The sequence below is a fragment of the Pipistrellus kuhlii genome, unplaced genomic scaffold (genome assembly GCF_014108245.1).
Source record: "Pipistrellus kuhlii isolate mPipKuh1 unplaced genomic scaffold, mPipKuh1.p scaffold_m20_p_2, whole genome shotgun sequence".
In the NCBI taxonomy this organism is placed as follows: Eukaryota; Metazoa; Chordata; class Mammalia; order Chiroptera; family Vespertilionidae; genus Pipistrellus; species Pipistrellus kuhlii.
In genome coordinates this window covers 4,590,304-4,616,374 of record NW_023425515.1, presented here as the reverse complement: position 1 = coordinate 4,616,374, position 26,071 = coordinate 4,590,304, and the positions used below count along the sequence as shown (strand labels likewise).

The window sequence follows — 26,071 nt, the reverse complement described above, 5'->3', positions numbered from 1 at the left end:
GAGGCTGTGCTTGAAGAAAAGAATAAGGCAGAAGTGTGATGGAGTGTGGAGTTGGCCATTGGCAGAGGGTGGGATGGCATTCTGACCCTGAAGAGAATAAAGATGCCACGGCCGCCCCCCAGAGGCCAATGGTGGGACTGCACCTGCTCCCTGGGGCCAGACCCAGATGGGAGTGGATGAGGGAGGTGACAAGGGAAGGAGTGGGGAGAGGCAACAACATCCCCAGGATCAGAGCCAGAGAGGGCTGGGCAGCCCCCTGGACCTCCACCCTGCCCTCATCCACAGCAAGAGTGGAGGTCTGCCGAAACCGGTTTGACTCAGTGGATAGAGCGTCGGCCTGCAGACCGAAAGGTCCCAGGTTCAATTCCGGGCAAGGGCATGTACCTTGGTTGCGGGCACATCCCCAGTGGGGGTGTGCAAGAGGCAGCTGATGGATGTTTCTTTCACATCGATGTTTCTAACTCTCTATCCCTCTCTCTTCCTCTCTGTAAAAAATCAATAATATATATATATATGTGTGTGTGTGTATATATATATATATATATATATGTATGTATATATATTTAAAAAAAGAAAAGAGTGGAGGGCTCTCCACAAATAAGGCATTGCCACAGAGGACGCCATTATGGGGGTAACCCAGAGACACCAAGTGGGGAGGGGAGGTGACACTTTTGAGGGGAATGGGCTACTTTGAAGATAGTTACCACGGTTCTCATTCTGTTACCTCTTCTCTAAGGTGAGGAGGAGGAGGAGGCGGTGGGGGGTGAAGTGGCCGATGATAAGCAGGCAGGCAGAGGTGATGGATGAATGACAGGTAGGAAGAGAGGATAGGTGAGTAGGTGGGCAGCTAGAGAGGTGGACAAATGGATGGACAGTGATGTCACTGCCTGTTCATTTGCAAACACGCCCACAGGCAGTTCTGTGGGGCCAGACAATCTGCAGCACAACCTGAGTGGACATGTCTGGCTAGCCACCAACCAGCTCAAAGCAAAGAAAGAGCTCAGGAGGCGGAGCCAAAAGAAATCCTCGCGCCAGGAGGCCGGATCTGAGAGGGAACCCGCCAAACGCCCCGCCGGCTGCAGGAAGGAGACGTGGCACCTCCGGAGACAGCGCCTTCCAGCCAAAGCCAGTGTGGGAAACACATTTGGCCCGGCTTACAGGCCAAGTGGCCCATTTCAATCTAGTCTCCGAGCCTGACCCAGCGGTCAGCTGACTGGCCTGTTCTCGCAGTATGAAAGTCCAGGGGACTGTTCCCATCTGAGATTTAACTGGTCCTTCCGGACTGTGAGCTGGGCCCCTCCCTCGGCCCTTGCATTCGGGCTGAAGCTGACCACCTGACATGGATTCCCACTAAGGCACCTCTTCCTCCAGCTGGTGCAGGGCCCTGGATGGGGAGTGGCATCTCCCCTTTATCTGCCCCTCCCCTGCTGCTTCCATAGACCAGGCCTCAAGACGGGCCACCTGGAGGCTGGGTCTTGAGTCTTGCTGCCCATTTAACTTCCGGCCAAGGACAGTCTCCTGCCGCCTGGCCCTAGGTAATGAAAAGGCCATTTTTGTAAGGCCGTTTGTGGAAAAGCTGGCGCTCCCCAAAACATTGGTCTGAGTATCCACACTGGGGCTGCTGGCAGGACTGTCCCCAGTTTCACCCTCCAACCAGCTACTGGAGGGTTGAGTCCAAAACCATCTGGTTCACGCCCTGCCCAGCACACAGGCCTTCCCCACCTCCTCGCCCCTCTCTCCTAATGAGGCCCCTCCCATGCAGCCTGGGCCCAGCTGCTACCTGATTTTCCACCCCCACCCTCGGCCTCACTGTGGAATCAAAGTGGTCAGCCTGACTCCAGACTGGAATCTAGAGGGGCCTGGGCTTCTTATACTAATAAAAGCAAGGAATGCCAAAACCGGTTTGGCTCAGTGGATAGAGCGTTGGTCTGCAGACTGAAAGGTCCCAGGTTCTATTCCAGTCAGGGGCATGTACCTTGGTTGCAGGCACATCCCCAGTAGGGGGTGTGCAGGAGGCAACTTATCGATGTTTCTCTATCATAGATGTTTCTAGCTCTCTATCCCTCTCTGTAAAAAATCAATAAAATATAGAATTAAGAAAAATTAAAGCAAAGAATGCTCAGGGCATTGTGGGACTCCTTAAAGAGAACAGAGCCAGCCTAAAGACTCCCATGGCCAAACTGGTACAAGTGATAGTAATGGACTGAAATCCACTGAATAAACAAGAAACCACAGCCATGATGTAGGTCAACGACTAAATGTAGGTCAACTACCCCACACCACCACTCAACCACTTCCCCAAGACCTTCTGCAGGATGCAGCCCAGGCAGGACACGGGCCCTCATTGCTTTCTGTGGTGCTCCTGGCCCAGAGATCTCGAGTCCAGACAAGGGGTAACTTCAGAGACCCACAGCAGGGAGTGCTGCATCATGGACCCGAGATCTCAAATGTCAGGCAGAGGAACTGGCCCATGGCAGGGACTAAAGACACAAAACCCATTCCCAGCGGGCTGAAAAGGGCCCCTGATCAGGCCTGTGGGTTAGGCGTCAGTGAGGGGCCTGTGCTATTCTGACTGGATGGTTGCTTTGTGGTTAACGTGTATCACTGTTGCAGGAAACTCACCCTAAGTCTTTGGGGTGACGCACATCAAGGCAGCACATACTGTGACAGTTGGGGAAGGGGCGAGAACCTCTCTACTTGCAACTTTCTTGTTTCTGTTTCAAAAAGGAAAGCAACACAATCCTCATCACAGCCTCATTATTCCCATTTTACTGGTCAGTAAGTGAGGGTTCAGTGGTTGCAGCTCAAGGTCACACACTTGGTTGAGCCAAGTCTCCTAAGAGTCACCTCACGGGGTCCTAAAAGGGACCAGTTGGGGCAGGGATGGGAGGAGCCAGGGGTGGGCCTCCTCAGTGCGCACCCCTCCGCAGGGGTTAGCCCTGTGGTGAGCAGAGGGCTCTGCTGGACCACCAGCGCTCCGGCCAGCGGCACCACTGTGCCGGCCACACCACAGCTTACCGGTTAAGGAGCACCAGCAAGTGCTCCCCTGAGGCTGCGCCAGGAGGTCACACCTGGAGAGGGACCCCAACCCCAGGGTGGGAACATAAACTGGTGTGGCCATGTGACTGGCATTTCTTCACACTAAACATGGTCACCTCCTGCCTCCTGGCCCAGCAGCTCCACGCCTAGATATAAAGGAGACATGCAAGGCCACGCAAAAACCTGTGTGTGAGCGCTCGCAGCAGCGTTACTCCCGTAACCAGGGGCAGGGAAAGGATGAAGGCAATCCCTGGGGACAAATGAGTAAACTAACGTGTGGCCCATCTCCACAAGGGAAATGTCATCCAGCCACTGGCAAACGAGATTCTGACACAGACAACGTGGATGAACGCTGAAAACGTGCCGAGTGAAGGAAGCCAGACACAGACCACCACGCTGTACGACGCCAATTATTTCAAAGTCCAAATCAGGGAATCTGTAGACAGAAGATCAGTGGTCGCCAGGGACTGGGAGGGTGACAGCTAACCATGTCCTTTGGGGTGAAAATGTCCTAAAATTGACTGTGGTGACTGAATACACTAAAAGCACCAACCTACTGAAACCGGTTTGGCTCAATGGATAGCGCCTGTGGACTCAAGGGACCCGGGTTTGATTCCGGTCGAGGGCATGTACCTTGGTTGCGGGCACATTCCCAGTGGGGGGTGTGCAGGAGGCAGCTGATCGATGTTCCTCTCTCATCGCTGTTTCTAACTTTCTATCCCTCTCCCTTCCTCTCTGTAAAAAAATCAATAAAATATATTTTTTTAAATAAAAATAAAAGCACAAACCTGTCCACTGTGGGTGGGGGAACTGCATGGCATGTAAACGATTTCTCATTAAAGAGAACAGGAAAGAAAATCAATGCCAACTTCTGAACACAAGCTTTCCTGGGGGACAGTGGTTGATGGTCACATTCAGCTTCCTCTCAAGGTTTTGCCACTTTGCCCAATGAGAACGTTTCCTGACGGGGGGGAAGTGCCCATTGTCCACAGCAGCCGCTGGCACTCTAACAGTGATGCCATTATGCCAGGAGCACAATGTCATAAATGCTGTAAATCCTTGGGGAGACAGTAACAAACCATGGTGGTGGTGCAGCAAGGAAGGGCTCTGGTGTAGGACCTGCAATCAGATAGATTTATGGAATGGCTGGTTCCCTTACTTTTTTCTTTTTTTAAAATGTTTTTATTGATTTTTAGAGAGAGAGGAAGGGAGAGGGAGAGAGAGGGAGAAATCCTGCCCGGCCCGGAAATCTTGGTGCACAGGTGGACACTCAACTGCTGAGCAACTCCAGCCGCGCTGTTCCCTTACTGTGACTAAAGGAATTTCAACAGAAACAACGAAATTGTCTCTTTGGGGACAGGGAACTGTGAACTGATGACTCTGCTGCGTGCTGCCTCTTCCTGTCCCGACCCTGCTCCCCTAGCCAGCCTCACCTGCCCAGCAGCCAGAATGGAAGGGGACCCACATGGCCCTGGCTCCCCTGGGTGGGCGATGTGCTCAGGCAGCAGGGCTTTGGAAATTGGGTTCAGTTCAAGCCTCGGTGGGTCTTCCCAGGGCGGTCCTCTTGCTGGCTCACCCGCACGCCTTGGCCAGCAGTGGCCCAATTGGCCTGGATGCCGGTGGAACACAGGATGTGCACTGAGCCCAAGATAGTGCCCACGTGACGTCTGCGGTGATGGCTGTAGCCCTGCTCGGAGGCCACGGGGAGCCACACGGCACTACTTCACATCCCTGTTTCCCCTCATTGGTACTCAGGAGCCAGGGCTTGTCCCGGGAGGTTCCCTTCATGGTACTCTGGTCAGGGTCCAGCAAACATACAGCCACTCCGACCCTCCTGGACGGACCTCTGGGACAATCTGAAGGCGCTGAAGTATGGGGAACAGCTCTGGCCAGAGTGGCTGTTGTCCCACGCACCAAGAGGTTACCAACTAGATTCCCGGTCAGGGCACACGCCTGGGTTGTAGGCTCAATCCCCAGTAGGGGGCATGCAGGAGACAGGTGATTGATGGTTTTCTCACCAATTTCTCCCTCCCTCCCTCTCTCTCTCTCTCTCTACCTTCCCCTCTCTCAAATCAATAAAAACTTTAAAAGAAAGAAGTATGGGGAATGGGCAAGTCACAGAGACGAAGGTGGGCAGAGGAGCCACTCTGCCTGCCTCAGGCACATCAACCCCAAGCACTAAACACAGTCTATAAGGTGGAGAGTAACAGCCTGTCCAGAAACCCACTACCAGCACTTGGCATCCTCTCCCAGATTTTGAGCAATGAATAAACCATTTTACCCACAAAAATGGGTATCTATATATCTATATATATATATAAAAACCTAAGCAACCAAACAACCGAATGACCGGTCACTATGACATACACTGACCACCAGGGAACACTCGACACAGGAGCTGCCCCCTGGTGTGGGAGCGCTGCTCAGTTGACCAATGGGTGCCAGACACAGAGCCGCTCTGCTGCAGCCCGGAGACCACAGTGGAGCAGCAGCAATGGTGGTGGCAGGCGAATCGGGGCCGAGATGAGCAGGAGCAGCAGACAGGAGCGGCAGGCGGCACTGGACTGCCAGTTTCAGCCTGATCTCCTGCAGGCTATGCCGAGGGACCCCACCAGTGCACTATTCAGGAGCCCGCACCTATCATTTCACCCCACGGGAACCTTCCAGCTTAAGAAGACAGGGCGGGACTCCCATTTCTAAGAACGCGTAGCATTTTATTTACAGCCGCCCGCTGCGTGGCTAGTCCCCGGCCCTGCCAGGGAGGGTTATTTGCGGGGTCCTGCCTGACAGGAGTCAGCACAGCAGCAGTGCTCTCTGGGGCATGACTGACTGAGAGCCAGCCTCACTTAGTGCTGACCATGCATGTCTGGAGCCTTGGGAGCACGGCCCACCTGTCCTGTTTGCTCACTCGACACAGCGCAGACGGGAGGAGTGGTGGAGACGGCGCTGTCCTCGGGGCTGGGTCCAGCCACGTCATTTCTTGCTCTCCCGTGTTCGCTTCTTTTTCCCGCCTGGCTCCCGGCACCCAGGCACCTTTGCTCTGGGCCCTGCCGGAGGCTGCCGCCGCCTCTTGCGTACTCCTCTCCTGCCCCGGCCCCCGGGCTGTTCCTGGGGCGCAGCGGGGTCAGCCCCTGGGCCCCGATGTCGCCTCTTTCTCTCCACTCTGGAACTCAGGTTGGCACACGGGTCCTCCTGTTCACCTTTCCCTAAAACAGCAAGGCCACATGATGAGGTGTGTGAAGGCCTGGGCTGCTCCACTGCAATGCAGAGGACACGAGAACACCAGGCACAGAAGCACCGACAGCCTCAGGCGCAGACACACACCAGCAGGCGGGCCCGCACCGTGTGGACACGCTGGCTCCTGCCAACAGGGAGGCAGCCTCACAAAGAACGGTGAGCACAGGATCCAGGCAAAGGCATGGCAGGGGCGGGTGCACTGGGGCTGGAGGTGATGCTGGTCAGAAGGGCCAGGCTCAGAGCAGGGCCGGGAGCAGGGACTCAGCCTGGTGCACCAGAGCCATGAGATGGCATTGGGGGCCGCTGGAGTAGGTGCTGAGTGGGCCCTGCGCCTGCCGCAAGGCCCAGATGTGAAACGGTATGAACGGCGGGACCTTGGCCAGAGCAGTGAATTGGGAGGCCTTTCAAAAGGGCACGGCCCTTCACTGCAACAGGCAGCCCATGCCTGGCGGTCTGCAGTGGCCCAGGGCCTGGGAGACAGCAGCAGAGTCGTCCTTAGGGAGGCTGTCACATTCTCACCATAACTGTGTGGACAGCTAAGGAGGGGGAAGGAGAGGGGAGGGGAAGGAAAGCCTCTAGAATCAAGGAGAGCGGTCAGGCGAACTGGTCTCGGGAGGACACTGAGGATGAGGAGTGGATGGGTCCGAACCCTCAGATGCACACAGATCCAAGATGAAAAGGACCGGGCAGCAGCGGCACAGACCGAAACTGCAGACAAGGAGAGCGGGGAAGATGGCAAGTGGCCCGGAAGCCAGGCCAGCTGAGTGCCGGCTGCACAGGGCAGTCTGCTGCTGCAGGGCATCCCGGGCAGGCAGGAGGGGGCACACCTGGAGGCCACCCCCGGAGACAGTGACAGGTGAGTTCCCTTTACAAGTGTGTAAGCGCCTCCACGTCGGCAGGCACTGGTCCTACCTGTCTTGTTCTGCAGCTGGGATTTGGGCGAACGCTTCTTCGCCCTCCTCCCCTTCTTCCCCTCCCGCAGCTTCCTGTGGGCTTCTTCCGGGATGTCCTCCTCAGGGAAGAGGCCTGCGGACCAGGCAGACAGAGGGCAGGGCTGAGGGCAGGCCGTTCCTTTGTGAGCTCTCTGCTCCCTGTGACCCAGCAAGCAGCCCTCCCCAAGCTTATGCCAGGAGGCCCTGCTCCTCGCCCACCACAGCTCAGCCAGCCCGAAACCCTAGTCGGCACAACGGGGAAGAGCCTGCTCTTGGAACATGTTGGATGCCAGGCCTACTTCTTTAAAACGCTTATGCGGGGAGCGGCTCGGGAGGACTCAATGGGCAGATTCATGATGGGACAAGGACAGTGAAATAATGATGACAGAGTCAAGGTGGTGGGTAAAATCCTTTGAACTCTGCTATATGTGTAAATATGTCTGTAATGAAATGCTGGCGGGGGAAATGCTACATGTCCAATCATGAGCCTTCCAGAAAACTGGCTGCAAAAGAGACCGTACCAGTTCCATGAACCACACACCAGGACATGGAGAGGTCTGCCGCAGACCAGCAGCTTTAGCAAGCTGGGAACTTACTAGAAATGCAGGCTCCTGGGCCCCATGCTACCCCAGGCCCAGAACTTAAGACGAGCTGCAGAACCCCAGCACCCCTCTCTGCAGACCGCTCTCCCGAGAGAAGGGGACAGATGCCTTCTCCCTGTGGTGGGTCTCAGTGCTCGGGCCGGTGCTCACCTTCAGCGAGGTCCTGCAACCTGAAGAACAAGAGACAGTCACTCCCCATGGCTGCGATCCCGCAGGAGGAAGGAGGCGGTACTCCTGCGTCCCGGGGGGCAGCACGGTGGCCCTCGGTGAGGCCCCGCGCCGCCTGAACTCTGAAGTGGAGTCCTGCCCCGCCCCACCCGCTGAGGCCGCCTGAGAGGGAAGGGGCCACCGGGGCAGTGGGGAGAACACGGGCCAGCTTCAGAGAAATACTCACTTTCGGATCACTTTGTAGAGACGCTTCCTGTTCTGAGAAGGGGTGCTCTGGTGACTGGCCATTTCAAACAGCCTGTTAGCAACAGCCTCGTAGTCAAACTGTTTCAGAAGGAGACACAGGGAGACAAAGAGCCGGTCAGTGCCAGGTGCTGCCAGGGTGTGAGCAAGTGGAGAGAAGCACCTGCTCTCCCCTCAGCAAAGGTGACTGAACAGCTCACTCCAGGACAGTGCCTCCCCCAAAAGAATTGAGGGGGAAAGGGGGAGGGAACGACGCAATGTGTAAATATAATTCCTCTTGTAGCCACAGGAAAACAAGTAAAATTAAACTTGATAAATTTTATCTAAATCAAGGTATCTAAAATCTTACTAATTTCCGAAGTAATCAATATTGAAAAGTTGTAATTATCCCACATTTCCCAATTCGCCTGAAATCACAGGTCCTCACTGGCCCAGCCCCAGGAGGCGGTGGGCAGTCCTGGGACTGGGCAGCTGACAACGGTGAAGTCTCCAGGTGCCCGGCCCCCAACCCGTTTTCAAGGATTTGTGCTCTGGCAGATGCAGGGTCCCCCAAGTCTCAGCTAACGGCTGCCCTCCCAACCCATTTTCAAAGATTTGTGCTCTGGCAGACGCAGGGTCCCCCAAGTCTCAGCCAACGGCTGCCCTCCCAACCCATTTTCAAGGATTTGTGCTCTGGCAGACGCAGGGTCCCCTAAGTCCCAGCCAACGGCTGCCCTCCCGTTCCTGGCGCCTCCTCCCCTCCAGCTCTGCCAGCTCCGGTCAGCTGAGCTCAGCCCACAGCCCAGGACACCCACCTGAAGGACGGCGCCAGTGCCGTCCTCATCGTCCTCGCCCTGCTCCTCAGCCAGGCCCGGGGCAGCCCCACGGGAGCCTGGAATGAAAGAGCCGCATCAACTCAAACAATGGGAAGCTGCCCTCTGCCAGGCCCAGAGTGCACAGGTGCGGCTGTGGGAGCCCACAGCCCGAGACAGTGGGGGACCCCGACAGCCTCACGCTGAGGGAAGTAGGGCCGCCACGGGCCTGGAAACAAGGGAGACGCCCCAGAGGACGTGAAGGCCTGACAGGTCCTTGAGGAGGGAGATTCAGAGGGAATTACGAGTGACGTTTTAGGTAAGTGGGTGCCAGAGTTGCCAGAGTTCCGGAGTTCCAGACGCCAGGGAGAAGGGCAGCTAGTCCAGCCATAAGGCGGGCCTACAGAGACGATGTTCAGAACATTTGGGGCTCTCACGTCACTGCCTACAGAGAAACCTCAGGACCACAGGTGGCCGTGGGGGCAGGTGTGTATTGCAGATGAGGACAGAGAGGCTGCAAGCAGGCACAGGTGGGCACGGGCAGGCAAGTCAGGAGACTCCTGGGTCTGTCTGGGCCAGGGCCTCTCAGGTGCTTAGAGTGAGAGAAAGGGAGGGACAGGCGAGATGAGGGATGGCCAGAGAACATGAAAGGGAAGTGCTGATTAATAAGAAAGCCAAGGAGCAGGCCAGCAAGGCATTAAGAGTCGGAGGAGGGAGACATTAACCCTTAATTTATGGTCAAATGACCTTCCACTCGGCGCCAGGACCCGTCTCTTCAGGGAATGGTGCCAGAAGTTGGCCATCACAAGCGAAAGAGAGAAGCTGGGTCTTCCCTACCACCACATACGAAAACTAGCTCAAATGGACCCATAGCCTACACAGAAAGCTAAACTAATAAAACTCCTAGGAAAAAACAGGACAAAAGCTTCACAGCACTGCATGTGGTACTGAGTTACACAAAAGGCACAGACAGCAAGAGAACATATACACAAAATGGACTTGAAAATTTTTAAATGCTGTGCATCAGAAGAAACTATCGATAGAGCAAAAACAGCTCAGAATGGGAACAGCTATCTCCAAATCATACATCTGGAAAAGGTTAGTATCCAGAATATATAGGGGACGCCTAAAACTCAACAAAACCATCCATGAAGAAGGCACAGAGGACTTGAACAGACTCTTCTCCAAAGACATACAAATGCCAACGAGGACACAAAAGGATGCTCAACGTCACTGATCCTTAGGGAAATGCAACTCCAAACCACCACCAGACACCACCTCACACCCATGAGGACGGCTATCAAAAAACCCAGAAAATGACGAGTGTTGGCAAGGATGTGGGATGTGTGAGCCCGTGTGCAATGTTGGTGGGAAGGTAAAATGGTACAGCAACTCTGGAAAAAGCACAGTGGTTTCTCAAAAATTAAGAATAGAATTACTGCCCTAACCTGTTTGGCTCAGTGGATAGAGCGTCAGCCTGTGGACTCAAGGGTCCCAGGTTCGATTCCGGTCAAGGGCAACTACCTTGGTTGCGGGCACATCCCTAGTAGGAGGTATACAGGAGGCAGCTGATTGATGTTTCTCTCATTGATGTTTCTATCCCTCTACGTTCCTCTCTGTAAAAAATCAATATATTTTTTTAAAAACAAACAAAAAAGTGTCCATCCACACAACAGAACACCATTCGGCCTTAAAAAGGAGCAGATCCTGGCACAGGCTTCCACATCGATGGTCAATAGAGCTCCCTGTCCTGGTGGAGTGGACATCCAGTGGGAAAGATGGGCCGGGAACAATGCACAGGGATTTGTGTGACGAGGACTGGGTTATGCCAGGAAGTGAGACAGCAAGTGAGGCAGGGTGAGGGCTGGGAGGCTTCGCCTCAAGCAGGGCGGTCAGGGGAGGGCCCCCGGAGGGACAGGGTGGAGACCGGTGGGAGAGAGAGAGGGCCGGGGGAGTCAGGATGGCACACATGCAGCGAGGGCCAGGAGAGTGAGTGACATGGTGCTTGTTTTTAAAGGACATGTTGGCCATCAGGCCAAGAACAGACTTTGGGGGAAAAGGCAGAAACAAGACCAGACAGGCCCAGGGCAGGTGCGCAGAGGGGGCAGGCCTGTCGTACTGAGCACACTGTAAGCCTCACCTTCAGGGGGCTTCTCAAACAGATTCTTGGGCGGCACGCCCTGTTCCTGCCCATCATCCTCTGACATCTCCCCCTCTTCCTCCTCCTCCTCGTCTTCCTCATCCTCCATTTCGTTCATTAGGTCTTCAATGGCGAGCGGGGCCTGTTCCACAATCGTTTCAAAGATGCCTCGGTTGATGTTATGTAAAACCAGGGAGCTGAACGGGAGGCAGGCACGAAGGCAGGCATTAGGCAGGGCCCGCAGGAAAAGGCCTGCTGCCTCCTGTGAGCATCTCTCCCACACCGCGGCCAACGGCCCCTCCAGTGGATCTGTCCTGTGGACACAGCTCGTACCCTCTTCCCAAAAGGAAACAGCAACTTCCCAAAGACAGTCCCTGAAGAACTCAGTGCAAAGGAAGAGCCGGCAAGAGGGAGCCCCTGCCACTTACTCCTTAGTCTGGGCAGCGATTCTGCAGAAGGGATCGATGAACTTGAGGTTCTGGTCTGCCGTCAGCTGCAGGGGAAGGTAAGCGGGAGCTGCCTCAGGCCCTCATTCACCGACACCCAGGGAGGAGCTCAGCTGCCAACCCTGCCCAGCCCACCGCCCCCGCCCCCTCACCTCACTGGCGCCCACTCTGGCCAGCTCCTCCAGGAAGATCTCGATGAAGTGACTCTTCACCCCGTTGGGGGCCTGGCTATCGGGGTGCAGGATCTCGGTCGTCAGCAGCTCCAACAGCTGCTCAATCTGTCTGAAGAAAGAAACGAGCACATAACGCAGCAGCCGTGACAGGCTCCAGGGCATGGTGCTCTCTATCACGCAGACACCTGGCCCTGCAGCGCGCCAACTTGCGGCGGCACGCAGTCTTCCAGGACAAAGGACCCTGGCAATTACCGGGTCACATGACCTTCCCAGCACCAGAACATACGGCCTGACTCAAACTCAGCTACAAAGTGCAAGATGTGTGAGCACCCACAGGCCCTCCCTGTCCCGAGTGCAGGGAGAGGCTGGGGCGACAGGAGGTAGCACCACCTGCTGTCCGCACCCCTCCCTCTGTCCTCGCTGGGAGCTGCTCAGGAAGGCACACCAGGACCCAGCAGTGCCAAGGAAGGAGACGGAGGCCACACACGGGCATGAGCCTGCTCCCAGGCGCTGCTTCACTGAGTACTCGCCCGTGAAGGTCACACCAGACCACTGCCTGGCACGTTGGTTTCAGTGACCACACAGGCCTGTCTCCCAGATTGGAGAGCTCGGAGGCCAATCTTCAGGGTCTACATGCATCTGATGACACACAGATCTCTCCCCGAGCTGGAAAGTGGGCATTCTGTAAGGGGCTGCCCGGATGTGTGGGTGTGTGGCAACAGGAGGGATTCAGCATTTGGGAAGGAAAAGTGGGAAAAAGGAGTCGAGCCAGAGCAAGTGCAAGAGCCGTCCTCCCAGGGCTGCTGACCACGCTAAGGAACGCTTACCAAAAAACAAGCTGGTCACAGATGCGGGTCAGGGCCGAGAAGGGTAGCAGAGGGCACACAGCAATGTCACCCAGGCAACGGGAGGCCACATGCTCAAACATGATCCCTGCACTGAACCTCTACAACAATGAGGACGAAGCTACCTCCGTAATCACAAACCAACAGGAAGTTAACTCAAGTACAACCGTGCCTTTACCACTGAATTCCGCTCCCGTCACTAGCTGCTCCTGGGGAACCCACAGCCCAAGGTCCTGACCTGAGGGAGACCCCCAGGCCTCAATGTTCTCCTGGGGACTTAGTGCTGACCCCACTCAAAACCAAAGAACTCGTACCCCAACATAAGTCACCCACAAGGCCTCTGAACAAACAAACAAACAAACAAACGATCAGCTAACTACAGTCCAACTCCTCCTGATCTTTTTTACATGGGAAAAACGGGCAGGGCCAAGGTTTTGCTAATGTTGTTTTCCAAAGGTAAAAAGTCCAAGCAGCCGAAACCGGTTTGGCTCAGTGGTAGACCGTCGGTCTGCGGACTGAAAGGTCCTGGGTTCGATTCTGGTCAAGGGCATGTACCTTGGTTGCGGGCACATCCCCGGTAGGGGGTGTGCAAGAGGCAGCTGGTCGATGTTTCTCTCTCATCAATGTTTCTAGCTCTCTATCTCTCTCCCTTCCTCTCTGTAAAAAATCAATAAGAAAATATATTAAAAAAAAAAAAAAAAAAAAAAAGTCCAAGCACACTTGGGGCTGTAAGCTGAAGTCTCTGGTTCAGTAGCTATTCTAGCATCTGGGGACTGATTTAGTATCCACATACTTGAAATTAACTCCTTTAATGTACACTTTAACTTATAAATCAATTCAAAATACTCTGTTTCTGAGCCCCTTTTCTCCTGTCTTCCCCACCCCTGCCCTACAATCGGGCAAGATGTTTCTGGTGCATCCTCAATAAAATAAAGAGCAGCCTGCAGATGTCATGTTTGAATTACACCACGTGCGTACCATGTGCACAAAGCAATGTAGCATCTTAAAAGGTGTCTGTTGGAGTTAAAGTCGCTTTTTAATGTCTTATAAATTCTGAGTTCTTTATACCTAACGTGTATCACTCTCGAAATTAGAAAACAATTATAGAGAAACCAAATTAGATTAATTTTTAAAAATTTTAAAGTGAACATTCAGAAACCCACTTTGTGTGTTAGATCTCAGTCTGCCCCCCGCCTCCCCCCCCCGAGGTTAGAAACCTGCTCCCCTTCAGCTGGATGCACAGCTCCAGGCCAGGCGGCTGGAACGGCCCTACCCGGTCCCAGGAGGGGCCGGAAGAGCAGAGCCCAGGCCGCCCATGCGGCAGAGCGGCTCTGCCTGTGCCAGCAGGAACGGAGGCCCTTGGCAGGTTAGAGGACACACATTACCCCATCACAAGCACGACTGGCACAGTGAGGAGTCTGGGCAACTATTTCTAGAACCGGAACAATGATCTTTGATAAGAGCTAAACACGAATACACGGTATTTTTTATGTGAGAACTCAATTCTAATGCACAACTTAGCATCAGGTTGAAAACAAATATTTACATGAACACATGCAAACTGTAATTTTTAAAACACCTTCATTTTAAATGCCATCGGTCACTCTTTAATGTTAAGGTGACGTCTCCTTTACAACTAATAACTGAGAGAGAACCTGTGAACCTGATCCCCAGACAGAAACCCAGACGGGCCACGAGCAGCAGCCTCGGGACGCGCTGCGATACTGACCTTTCCTCCCACGCCCGCATTCTCAGGGCCTTGAAGGACTCCTTCAGGACCATCCGCATGAGCTGTGCACAGAAGGAGGCCGTTAGTGCAGCGCAACCCAGACTGCCCTTCTGCCCAACCCCCCCAGACTGCCCCTCTGCCCAACCCCCCTCAGACTGCCCCTCTGCCCCGGGGTCGTCTGCGAGCCCCAAACACACAGCAGGCCCCAGAGCTGGAGGAGGACAGGACACCAAGCCCTCAGAACTTGGGGCTGGGATGCCCAGCTTTCCAAGCGCTTGTGCCTACCGAACAAGACCTAGGCTTCCCGTTCGACCACCAGGCTAATGGGTCAGTGGTCAGAGTGGCCGCACTGACCAGAGCCTTTAGCTCTGCCCTGTTGGAGTGAGTGAAGGCTCAAAGGCCAGAACACTCTATGCTGCACCCCCAGCCCGTCCTCCCCAACTCTCTGGGTGCTCAGACCTGCTCTCCCCCCCCCCCCGCCCCCCACCACTCTGGCACCGCAGGGGACCTGGCTGAGGGGCACAGGCTGCTTCCTCACCATGTAGAACTTATCCAGGCGCAGCCTGTCTATGCCCGTCCACTCGCGGTTCATGGTCTGCCAGAAGGTCTGAAGGAACAGGTGCTCTGGGGAGGAAAAGGGGCCACAAGAGAATCATGGAGGGCTACAGAAGCTACTTTGGAAAGTAAAAGGACAGAATCATGAGAAACTGGTCAGGGCATTGTGTGCAACCAACCCCTGCCATTCTCAGTCTGAGTCTGCTGAGCTGAGAATCTGGCTTAGAGATGGAGCAATGAGGAATCTCAGAAAGAAAAGCAGAGATCCCCTACACCTCTGCGCGGCAGCCACATTCTCTGAAGAGCAGGTGCAGAGGCCTGCAAAGCCAGCAGCAACAAAGGAGGCTGCTCAGGCCACTTCCTCCCCAGGCCCTCGGCCTCCCTGTGGCTGGGCTGAGGCCCTGCCTGACACCCATTCAGGACCTCGCCTCTTGCCCCACCAGCCGTACTAACCAACCAAACACAAAACCCTGCTGACAATGGCTGTGCCAGAGCACTAGGGCTGGCTATGCCCCACAGACGCCTGTGGTGAAGCTCTGACCCCCATACCTAGAAATAGGGCTTTATTTGAATACTAGAGGCCCGATGCACAAGGAGGCCTTCCTTCCCCTGGCCGCCAGCACCGGCTTCCCTCCGGCCCCGGCAGGCACCCGGGACCCAGGCTTCCCTTGCAGCCCGGCTGGGCGTCCAGTCTAATTAGCATATTACACTTTTATTATTATAGATATGGTCTTTAAAGGGGTAGTTAAGATAAAATAAGGTCACTGGTGTGGGCCCTCATCCAATCAGACTTCTGTCCTTGTAAGATGGGATCAGGATACAGACACGGAGGGACAATCATGTGAGGGCACAGGGAGAAGACAGCATCTACATGCCAAAGAAAGAGGCCCCAGGAGAAACCAGCCCTGCCCTCACCCTGCCATCAGGACACAAAGGGGCACCTCTTATCCGCCTTACGGCTTCTCCAACAGCAAAAAATTGATCAGATGGCTCAGCAACGGACGGGCCTGCGTTCACTGACGCATTCCTGTGTCACTAGGTGAACACTCTCTACTTTGCCTTTTGCTGAGCAGACTCTCCTGCAGGTTCTTAGGAGGTAAAAAGTACAGAAGGAAGATATTCTCCTTACACTCTGCCAAGTTGAGGAAGTAGTTCCTGTGATTTCTGTGCAGGCCCCACTCCCCACCCCCAGATCCTTTGCCTATTTAAGTCTGAACTAAACCCGCTAGCAACGGTCCTAGTGCCTATGCCGGTGATGCCACCTTACGGCAGCAGAGGGAGGCACAATGCAGGGGCCTAGGCCCCACCCTCAGATTTCCATGTAAGGACAGCAGGGTCTGGACATCAAGACTCTAAAGACTCCCAAGTGACCCCCATGGGCAAGCGGCAGTGTTGACAACTACTGATCGTGGTCAGAAGGAAACAAAAGCTCACGGAGGAACTCCACAACGATCGGATGAGATTCAGTCCGGCAGCTTGGTAACACCACACTAGCTTGCCATTTTAACGTTAAAATGTAGGGTTTTAGACCTTTGGACTTTTGAGCTGAGTGTATTTTAGGTAAAGCGGTTTACACGAGTTGAAGTGTTTCACACATAAGCACCAGCAGACACCAGCTACAATGGGGACTTCTCTCTTGCTCTAGATCTGAGCTTAGGCTTCTGTGTGTGGTAGCTACTGACTCAGTGGTTCTGGCCTTCCCACGGGGTAAGGATACTCACGTGCCTCTGTGGTTTGAAAAGCATGGACAAGCTGGGAAATGGTCCTTCCTAGTTCCTCCTGTGCAGGAAACAGTAAAATAATCTCCTTCAGCCTCTGAGGAAACGCAGTCTCACAACAACAGGCAGCACACTCAATGCCACCCGCCAGGGCACAGGCTTCCCTGGCAGCTTCAGCCCAGAGTGCGTGAGGCTGCAAGCTACATCCCTGCTATGAAGGGCTTCACTCTACAGCTGGGCCAACAGAACCTGGCAACAGGGCAGTAATTGCCCGCATGATCCCGCTGAGCCCTGAGCAACAGAGGTTGGCCGTCAAAGGAGAATGAGAGAAGACAGGTGCGGGACATGCAGCCACCTGACCAGCACAAAGAGGGAGCCACCAGACCCGTCTAACTTTCTCACTGCCTGCTGTGCCACTGGCCAAGCAGCACTCAGTGCACTTCCTAAAGGGATAATTCCAGAGCCTTCCCTGTGACTCCAGTTTAGTGGGCATGGAATACAGCGCAGGATTCTGCACTTTACTGCCCCAACACCCAAGGGATCTTAAAGAAGAGTAAACAATTCATATTCTAATAAATAATAAACACTGAGCTTTACAAAGGCTAGCATTTTAGGGCACTGAAACTACTCTGACTTGCACTGGTGAGCAGCTGTGTGGCTATGGTGCTCAACTTAACATGTCCAAGACCCTCTCTAAACGAAGGCCCTCACCTTCCTGCCATAAATAAATAAAAAAGCTGTAATCTTCGCCCAGAGTCCACCACAGGCCCACCTGGCCTCCTCCTGACGCTGCTGCTGCTCCAGCTTCTTCTGCCTTCCCATACACTCACCTGGAGGAGCGGCTTGTCCTGCATCCACATGCAATAAAAGAGTCCTTTCCACACCTTCAGCAGCTCGTCATGAGTGAAACCACCTGCATCAAAACGGCAATGCTCAGATTACGTGGACCCCAGCGTATTAGTTCCAGAAACGAAGGTACCTTCCCTCTCCTCTCAAGACATTCTCCTAACTCGGAATCCACTGGGCGTGGGCCCGCAGGGACTCCCCCAAGTAACTGCCATCTCATTCTTTCAATAAAAACTGAGAACCTCCAAAACTGTACATTTTTGGAGATTCAAAACTGAGTGAGTCACTATGTCCTGAGTTGGACGGCAGCTGGCTACCCAGGTGAATTTTAATTCATCCAGCGTTACACTTGGGGTTTGTGCACCTTTCTGCAGATTTCAAATTTCAAAAGAAAAGGTTACGTCATCAGGCCAGTACGGGAAGAAGACACATACAATCACTCTAAATATTGACTGAGTTTCTGTGTCTGGCACTGTGTTTATTTAATGAGCCGTGGTTCTCAGACCTGAGCACTAGTGCTAGAATCACCCGGGGGCTTCCTAACACACGGGTCGCCAACCCTGCGGCCAGTTTCTGATTCAGCAAGGCTGGGAGGCAACCAAGAAATTGCATTTCCAGCCAAAACCGGTTTGGCTCAGTGGAAAGAGCATCTGTCTGTGGACTGAAAGGTCCTGGGTTCGATTCCGGTTAAGGGCATGTAACTTGGTTACGGGCACATTCCCAGTGGGAGGTGTGCAAGAGGCCCTTCTATGCGCCCGTAGTCATTGATGATTCTCTCTCATCGATGTTTCTAACTCTCTTTCCCTCTCTCTTCCTCAATGTAATAAAACATATACATTTTGTTTAAAAAAAAAAGAAGAAGAAGAAGAAGAAGAAGAAGAAGAAGAAGAAGAAGAAGAAGAAATTGCATTTCCAACGAACGTCCGGCGACCCCGAAGTTGCCGATGGAGTACCACACTTTGAGAACCACTGTTACAGCAAAGACCAGTTAACAAGCATGTTCTCTGCTCTGGCGGAGCGTACGCACCAGTGAAACTCAAATGACAGCCCAACACTTACACAAGGCGCATTAACAGTGACAAGTGACAAATGCCGCGGGGAGCGGCCGTGGAAAATACCCCCGCAGGCGCGCCGGACCGCGTGGTTCGGAGGCCACCCGGCCGGGACCGCCCCCGCCGCGCCGCGCCCCCACCCGGCAGGCCCAGTCCCCGGGGCGGCCCCGCCGGCCCCGCGCCAACCTGCAGCCCGCTGAGTCCTGGCGACGATGTATTTCCGGAGCTTCCTCACCGCCCGGTCCCGGGTCACCTGCTCGTTCCCTGCCAGGCGCTGCGCCAGCTGGATCTCAGGGGGAAGCTGCGGGACCATGGCGATCGCACTGAGAACTCCAGGTACCTGCGCCCGGGCCGCTGCGCTTCGCCCTGTCGCGCGGTGTGACGTCACACGACCGCGCCGGCCTGGCCAGGGCGCACTCTCTGACTACGGGCGCATAGAAGGGCCTCTCCCCGGCCGCACGCCACCGCCCCGTAGTGGCCGGACACAGCAATGACAGCATTAGACAGTTGTAATTAAAGGGTCACTAAGCCTGTGCCCGCCTTTCAGGGGGAAGCGGTAGTTTAACCTGGTTGATGACAAGAAGGTTCTTTAGCAAAGAATGCCAGCGAGCACAGATGGAAGAAATGGTAGAATTGGAGAAAAATCTGTACAGCACCCAGTAAATCTTTGATTCAGGGCGAAAGTCGTCAGAAAATGGCACAAGGGCTAAAGAAAGGTGGTCTCAGCTATCAGTCCCCGCCCCCAATGGCCTGCCCCTGTGGGCCGATGGCCCCTCCCACGCAGCAGCAGCACCTGTGGGCAGTCAAGGCTGACCCTCATCCAGCCTTCAGGACTGAACCTCGTTTTCAGGACATAGGAAGGCCGAGCAAGGAGCACAGAAGACAATCACCACCCTAGTCTGGGACAGTTGGCAAGACAACCATCCTAATATCTTCAGAGCTAAAGTCATGGATGAAGGAAGGAAGGAACGCCTATGTAAAGGAGGGGATATACTCCTTCACATAGTTGCATATACAAATCTTGGTTGGATCAGGTTCAAAGAAAAAGCTCTATAAGTCATTTGGGATCAACTGGGAAAGTTTGCATATAGACTAGATGTTGGACTATAGTGCAGAACAATTTTTTATTTTCTTAGGTGTGACAATGTTGTGTTTATGTTCATGCAGAATGGACTCAGCAGATTTTTCCTGTAAAGGGCCGCGTGTCAGGGAACCCTAAGCCTGTAGACCCACCACTAGGCTACCAGGATGGAGGGCTGTGGTTTCTTATGGCAAACGGACACACAGCAAACAGCACAGGAAAAGGTCCAGGAGACACCGGGAGGAGGCTTCCAGAATCCTCTCCAGGTGAAGTCACACAGGCCACACTTACCTCCCCCGCACGGAGCTCTGACAGCACATGTAAGGTGTCAAAATGGAAAACACAGGACCCAAAATGGAGAAACACCCACTTCCTTTACATTAGTGAGTAAAGGATAGTTAACATTTACAGTAAGTAGAGATGAATTGTGGGCAACAGCATAACTGGTGCCACTGTGGTTATGCCTCCGAGGGGTTTGGACAAGAAATTCACGCTGACTTATCAGAGGTATCTTTCCTAGGTGCATAAGAACAATGGGCAGGGCTTGCTTAAGGTAAAGATTGATCTTTACCAGGAAGCTATGGGCGTGGGATGTGATTGCCCGCACGACCTGCCCGGCTAGGAATTTATTATCGAATCACCTTTGTGGTTACTGTCAGGCTCACCTAGCAGCGCCCCGAGCTTGTCCGGTCTGCTGTGTAGCCCCTTTTTCATTCACACATTCATTCATTCAGTCATTCATTCATTCATGACTGAATTGTAGGGGTCTCTCCTTCCCCTCCACACCTGGCCTCCCACCCTTCCTGGAATTACAAATCAGGCTCTTCCCTGGCAGGTACCAGAAAAGCTTGCCTCTCCCACTTTCCTGCTCATGGGCCACTCCCATTGGGGTTCCGCACTGAGCCCTACAGAAGGCAAGGCTGGGCCTGCTCCTGCAGTCAGCACCCAGGGGTGGGAGAGGCCCAGCATCCCCTGAGGTGCAGCCCTGGAGTGGGGGAGGGGTGCAGCCTGAATGCTACTCCCACTCCAACCTGAGGCCCTGGCAGGCATCTCCTCACTGGACTCCTTTGTGCCTCCTAGCTCACACACCATCAGCCCTTCACCGTGTGACCCTGGGTCACACACTGGTGACACCCAGAGTGGCTGGTGCAAGCTGGCTGCTTGGCCAGGTCTCGCAGATGAGAAGTGCAGAGCAGTCCAAGGCACTGTGGAGTGAGGCCAGGCAGGGCCCGGTCCTGGACTCCAGGATGCCCTGGCGGTCTCTGTCCCCCAGCTCCTTCCGGAGCACAGACTTCTCTCCCTCCTGCTCTTGGGGACTCTCAGGTCCGGCTCCCACTCACCTCTGGGTCTCTCCCACCCGGAACCTGCCCTGCCGGCAGTGGCAGCGGAGTTCGGAGTTTGTAGCTTCCAGAGCTAAGGCCCAGGTCGTGGGTCTGCAGCTTCAAAGGGAAGGAGGACACATCACAGGAAGATGCGAGAGCAGAAGTGTGATAGCCAGCTGTCTGCCTGCCATGCAGGCAAGCGTCACATTAAAAAAAAAATGACCTCTGATCTTTGATCTCTTTCTGGACCAGGCTCCCTACCTACATGATTTTAATGTAATCATTTCATTTTTTGTCCCTCCCCACTCCCTTCCTTTATTTTAGAGAAAGGAATGGAGAGGGAGAGCAAGAGAGGAACATCAATGTGAGAGAAAAACATGGATCAGTTGTCTACAGTTTAGGGCCCCCTGGGGACAGGGAACACGAAGTTGAACCCACGACCCTTTGGTGCACAGGGGAAAGCTACCAACGACTGAGCCACATGGTCCAAGGCCGTACCTACATGCCGTGAAGGGCAAGGTGAAAGTTCTCTCCACCCCAAAGGCTGGGTCTTGATGGCCCTCTGCTCAGCAGAATCAACAGGTGAAAGTGGTGTGTTTTGGAGGCGCCCAGCTTGTCTCCAAGGCCAAGCAGACCCACACCAAACAGGGTGCAGGCACTGCCTGCAGCACAGGCGGCGCCCTCCGCGGGGTTCCAGATTGTGCAAGGCGCTTGTCCCTCCCACATCTCCCCCCACCCCACCCCACCCCCAACCCGCACAGGGGCCCCGCCCACCGGACCGCCTCCTCCCCGCGCCTCCGCCCGCGTCAGCTGACGGCGGGTTTAAGAGGGAGGCCGAGCTCCAGCTTAGCAGCTACTGTCTCCGCAGCTGATCTCACTCCCCGGCCGCTGCTCCCAGCTCCGTGCCCGCTGCTCCGCCATGATTCGGTGCGGTGGAACCTCTGACACCAAGCCCGCCACGGACGAGATCCAGGCCATCGCCGACCAGGTAGGCGGCCGGGGGCCTCCCGCCCCGCCCACAGGGGCAGCCCCACCGGGGCGCTGGGACCGGGACCCTGGGCCTGGGCTCCGGGCTCTGCTCACCCAGGCTCGGAGGAAAGGGCCCGGTGTGGGTCCTCGGGCGGTTCCGAGGGAAATCAATCAGAGAGAGAGGGGAGCCAGGGCAGGTGGGCTGGAAGGTAGCGGTCCGTGAACCCGGGGAAGAGATCCTACACGCCTACCCTTATTCTGGTGCTCCTTGTGTACGTTTGAAGTCATCCCCAAATAAATGTTAAAAAAGAAAAAGAACCAGAAACCAGGCTGGGAGGCAGAGGCAGAGCCTGGCTCAGACCCTGGGCAGCGCTGGACTCCGGTGCCTCCGTGTTCTTCTCTGGAAAGTGGGCATCCCTGGGGTGCCTTCCCTGGAGGTTCTGGGGGAGGGAAGGGGAGATGGAGGGGCCACCGGAAGGCTCAGGTCCGGAGGAGACACAAAGTCAAACAAACCTGCTTCTTCCCTGACCCGATAGTACCCTTCCCCCCACTTCACCCACTTTGCTCAGGTGGTTCAGACCATCTGACCATAGTAACGCCTGGTGAGTCAGGCCCATGGGACTTTGAAAATGAGGAATCTGTAGAGACTGCCAGGCGAGCCAGCGTGGGCGAGGTTCATGTCCCAGGGCTCCCGAGCCCAGCCTCTCCTGTGGTTGGGTTTCCCGGGCCCAAGGGATTCCTCACTTGCTGTGTGAACTTTGAATGTGCATCAGCTCGCTCAGGAGAGAGGGGTCGCTGTCTCCTTAATGTGGTGATGGTCCCTTGAGAGTGACAAGTAAGAGGGCAGTCCCATCTCCGCTGGGAGGCAGTTCTGGAGGGCGGGCTTTGCCTGTGGCTCCTGGAGGACAGGGCAGGGACATCTTGCTGCCTCCCCTGTGTACACTGACTCCTCCCCAAACTCTCTGGGCTGCAGGAGAGGAGAACAGAGGCCAGAGAGGGAGCCCTGGCCAGAAGGATGTCAGAGTCCCTAATTCTGGCTCAGCCTCCTCGATTAGCACCCACCAGTCCCCACCTTGGCCTTTCCTGGCCCTCTTCCGTCTCCTGGCCCCTGGAGGAATAGTGACTGGCAACTTCCTAACCATCCCCAAGCCTTCCGTGCTCCCCCTCGCCCCAGCACAGCCCACCGTTCCCTGGCCAGCAGTAAATCAGTGAACCGCCACCACACGCAGGGCCTGGAGGCTGCCAGGTGCACAGTCCCAGCGCCCACATTTGGGTTGTCTCACCATTCCTTGCCTTCCTGCCTCCACTCCTGAAACAGGCCAAGAGGGAGGCGATTCCTTCCCAGACTCCCCTGTGGGTTTGTGTGTGTCACTCCTCCCCTGAGGCTTGTCCACCGTCTGCAGGGTCAGATCCCTGCAGACCAAACATGGCGCCTTGCAGGACAGGTAAGCACTCAGACAGCTGGTCCTGCAGTGAGAACCCAGCCGGCCCCATGCACAGGGCAAAGGAATGGCAGGAGGGACCTGCTTTCTTCCTTTCTAACCTTCCCTCCTGTCCTTAGCTGCTGACTCCATTTCCCCTTTCTTATCCCTAGCTAGGGCCCCTCCCTGAAGGCACAGGACAGACACGAAGCCTTTGTGAACCTCTGTGACTTTGGCCAGTGACTCACTGGCATGTCATGAAAGTCATCCCCGTGGGCTCCCACGGCTCATCAAGCTGAGTTAACGAAAGTCCTCTAACTTTCCACACCGTGTCCAGTCAGCATGCCTCAGTGCCTACCAGTAGTCTGGAGAGCAGCCAGAGTCCTTGCAAACAGCTTTGATTTTACTGTAAGAAAAACCAACCAACCACCCTGTAGAGGGCCACCTGGGAAGGCACCTGGGCATTCTTTTAACTGTTGCCAGCTGAGACAGAGACTGGGAGAGCCCAGGCTCCGATGCACATTTGCCCGAGATGGCTGGAAGTGTAATCGGCTTGGCCTTCATATCGGCCTAGGTGTCCGCAGGGGCGGGACTAGATATGTAAATCCAGGCATGCTAGGGCCTACTTAAGAATGCAAATAAGTTGGTGTTACTTCCTGGGATGGGGCTATAAAATAAATGTGCTGGGAGGTTTAGTCCTTGTCTTCCTGCCTCTCCAGCAGACAGGATGGCGGCCCACCCAGCTCCCAGCTTAAAATCTATCTCTGTGTCTTCTCTCTCTATTTCTAATATTTCTCAATCTCTGGCCGCCTCCACTTAGAACACGTTTGTTCATCTCTCTTTCCGTGCGGGACACGGAAAAGGGACATCCCCGCCATGTCTGGCCCCGCACCAACCTGCTCTCTCCTGCCTCCAAGAAGATACTCGGTTAATAAAGAGGCCAAGATCCCGAGAGACGGGATTGAACCCCAAATTTGATTTCTGTGTGAGACTCGGATCAGGATCAGCATCTGCCCAAAGGCATGGCGTCCTCAGGAAATGACCTATCAATGCAGGAAGCACCTCTACCTGCAAAGCACTCTCTCTGCTGCCTCATCTGCTTCAAAAGCACCTGGGCACAGCCTCGGGGACCAGGAGGGGGAAGTTAAGAGAATTCGGGCACTTCTATAAGATGGAAGGTTAAATCTACAATTAAAATTAACTTTAGTTTAAAATTATAAACTTTTCCATTTTTCATTTTAAAAGCGTCATTAAAAATTACATAACATTGTTGAAATGAGTTGTTTGGGTCTTAAGTAAAAAAGAAAAGCAGGGTATGAACTTGTAGGCAGTGTCATAATGATGAAGTTATAAAAACTTCCCGCACCTACAAAAGAATGGGCAAGTGAGATGCTGAAATCATACCTTTGGAACTGGGTAGAATTAAGGAATTGTTTGCTGCACTTTACCATTAGCCTGAACAGTCACAAGCATGTCAAACTCGCGGCAGGTGGGCCACATGCCTTGTGCCAGCCACGAGTTTGACATGCTTGGTCCTGCATTGAGGATGATCTGTAAAGGGCAGGCCTTAGAGGTCAGTTGGTAACATCCCCTGTCAGTCACTCATGCAGGACTGGTTTCCCCTCTCTCCTGGCCCCTAGGTGAAGTCCCAGCTGGAGGAGAAGGTAAACAAGAAGTACCCCACTTTCAAGGCCACGGAGTACAAGAGCCAGGTGGTCGCTGGGATTAACTACTTCATCAAGGTGGAGTGTCCGCTCCTGGGGAGCTCATGCAGACCTGGGGGGAGGGAGGACCTATAAGGGCCAGGACAGGGGTGCTTAAGGAGGTTCCTGTAGCCCTGGCTGCTGTGGCTCAACGGATAGAGCGTCAGACTGCACACCTAAGGGCCTCAGGTTTGATTCCCGGTCAAGGGCTAGTACCTGGGTTGCAGATTCAATCCCTGGCCTCAGTTGGGGCGCATGCAGGATGTGTCTCTCTCACATCGATCTCTCTCTTTCTCTCTAAAAATCAATACAAATGTTGTTAAACAAATAAAATAAATGAGTGTGCATGCACTCCAGGGAGGAGAGGACTGACCCTTTCAGGCAACTAAGGGCTCTGAGGAGAGAATGTAGCGTGCCCAGGGTGCTGGCCGGGGTGCTGGGTGTCCACTGGGCCCAAAGGAGGAAGATGAGAATGTCCCCACCCTAGCTGCTGATGCCCGGAAGGGACCCGGCCTCCAGGCTCTCAGGGCCTTTGTCACGCAGCCCTCCAGGCATGGGGACTTGGGTCAGAGGCAGCACCTGCCCCCCTCACTCGCCTCTCTCTTCCCAGGTTCAAGTTGAAGATGATGACTTCGTGCACATCCGCGTGTATCGGGCTCTCCCTCATGAAAACAAGGCCTTGGCCCTGAGCAACTATCAGACCAACAAGACCAAGCAGGACGAGCTGACCTACTTCTAGTTCTGGATCTTGAACTGAACCTTCGCCACGTGGTTCTCTGCCACGTGGTAACGTGCTGGGGTCCTAAATGAGCGGCATCTCTGTGCTGCTCTGTGCCAATCTGGCGTCTCTGCTTCTAACTGTAACAGCGTAATTTTCCTCCCAATCAATGATCTTAACGGAATTGCTTTCCAAGAGGGCTTAGCTGATCTCTAACTAAATACATTTTTACGTTTTTGCAAATTTCCTTTGTCGTGGATTTTTTTCTTCGTCTGAAACCATAACCACCATACAGACGTGTTTACAAAGGTCTTTCACGGCCACGCGCCAGCCTGAGCCAG

The 26,071-nt window shown here is 54.5% G+C and overlaps 2 protein-coding genes across 3 annotated transcripts; one reads left to right on the top strand and one right to left on the bottom strand.

Annotated features, from left to right (window-relative positions):
- The first annotated feature begins 465 nt into the window (after positions 1-465).
- Positions 466-25,822, top strand: LOC118723420 (cystatin-B). The gene is made up of 5 exons (XM_036445704.1): positions 466-487; positions 5,438-5,447; positions 21,818-21,907; positions 24,950-25,051; positions 25,623-25,822. The coding sequence occupies exons 3-5, from the start codon at positions 21,839-21,841 to the stop codon at positions 25,749-25,751; spliced, it is 300 nt and encodes a 99-aa protein (XP_036301597.1). The 5' UTR covers positions 466-487; positions 5,438-5,447; positions 21,818-21,838; the 3' UTR covers positions 25,752-25,822.
- RRP1 (ribosomal RNA processing 1) lies at positions 5,733-18,919 on the bottom strand. Of its 2 annotated transcripts, none has more exons than XM_036445686.2 (13): positions 18,703-18,919; positions 17,449-17,531; positions 16,622-16,715; positions 14,884-14,969; positions 14,346-14,407; positions 11,751-11,880; positions 11,581-11,645; positions 11,153-11,349; positions 9,016-9,092; positions 8,205-8,302; positions 7,961-7,980; positions 7,189-7,302; positions 5,733-6,245 (listed from the first exon to the last, which is right to left on the bottom strand). In XM_036445686.2, exons 1-13 carry the CDS (start codon positions 18,827-18,829, stop codon positions 6,013-6,015), a joined length of 1,386 nt encoding a protein of 461 aa, XP_036301579.1. In that variant the 5' UTR covers positions 18,830-18,919; the 3' UTR covers positions 5,733-6,012. The 2 variants fall into 2 exon arrangements, with proteins under 2 accessions (XP_036301579.1, XP_036301580.1); XM_036445687.2 differs by having other exon boundaries at positions 16,622-16,679; positions 18,703-18,918.
- Positions 25,823-26,071: the final 249 nt, after the last annotated feature.

Bases quoted from the DNA above. Each gene is read 5' to 3' on its own strand.
- RRP1 (XM_036445686.2), bottom strand. From the start codon at position 18,829: ATGGTCCCGCAGCTTCCCCCTGAGATCCAGCTGGCGCAGCGCCTGGCA. The intron at 11,881-14,345 runs GTCAGTATCGCA...TTCTTTCTTCAG, and splicing joins ATGCGGGCGTGGGAGGAAAG to ACAGATTGAGCAGCTGTTGG. The intron at 8,303-9,015 runs GTGGGTGTCCTG...CTTCTGAAACAG, and splicing joins GCACTGGCGCCGTCCTTCAG to TTTGACTACGAGGCTGTTGC.
- LOC118723420 (XM_036445704.1), top strand. From the start codon at position 21,839: ATGATTCGGTGCGGTGGAACCTCTGACACCAAGCCCGCCACGGACGAG. The intron at 21,908-24,949 runs GTAGGCGGCCGG...CCTGGCCCCTAG, and splicing joins TCCAGGCCATCGCCGACCAG to GTGAAGTCCCAGCTGGAGGA. The intron at 25,052-25,622 runs GTGGAGTGTCCG...CTCTCTTCCCAG, and splicing joins GGATTAACTACTTCATCAAG to GTTCAAGTTGAAGATGATGA.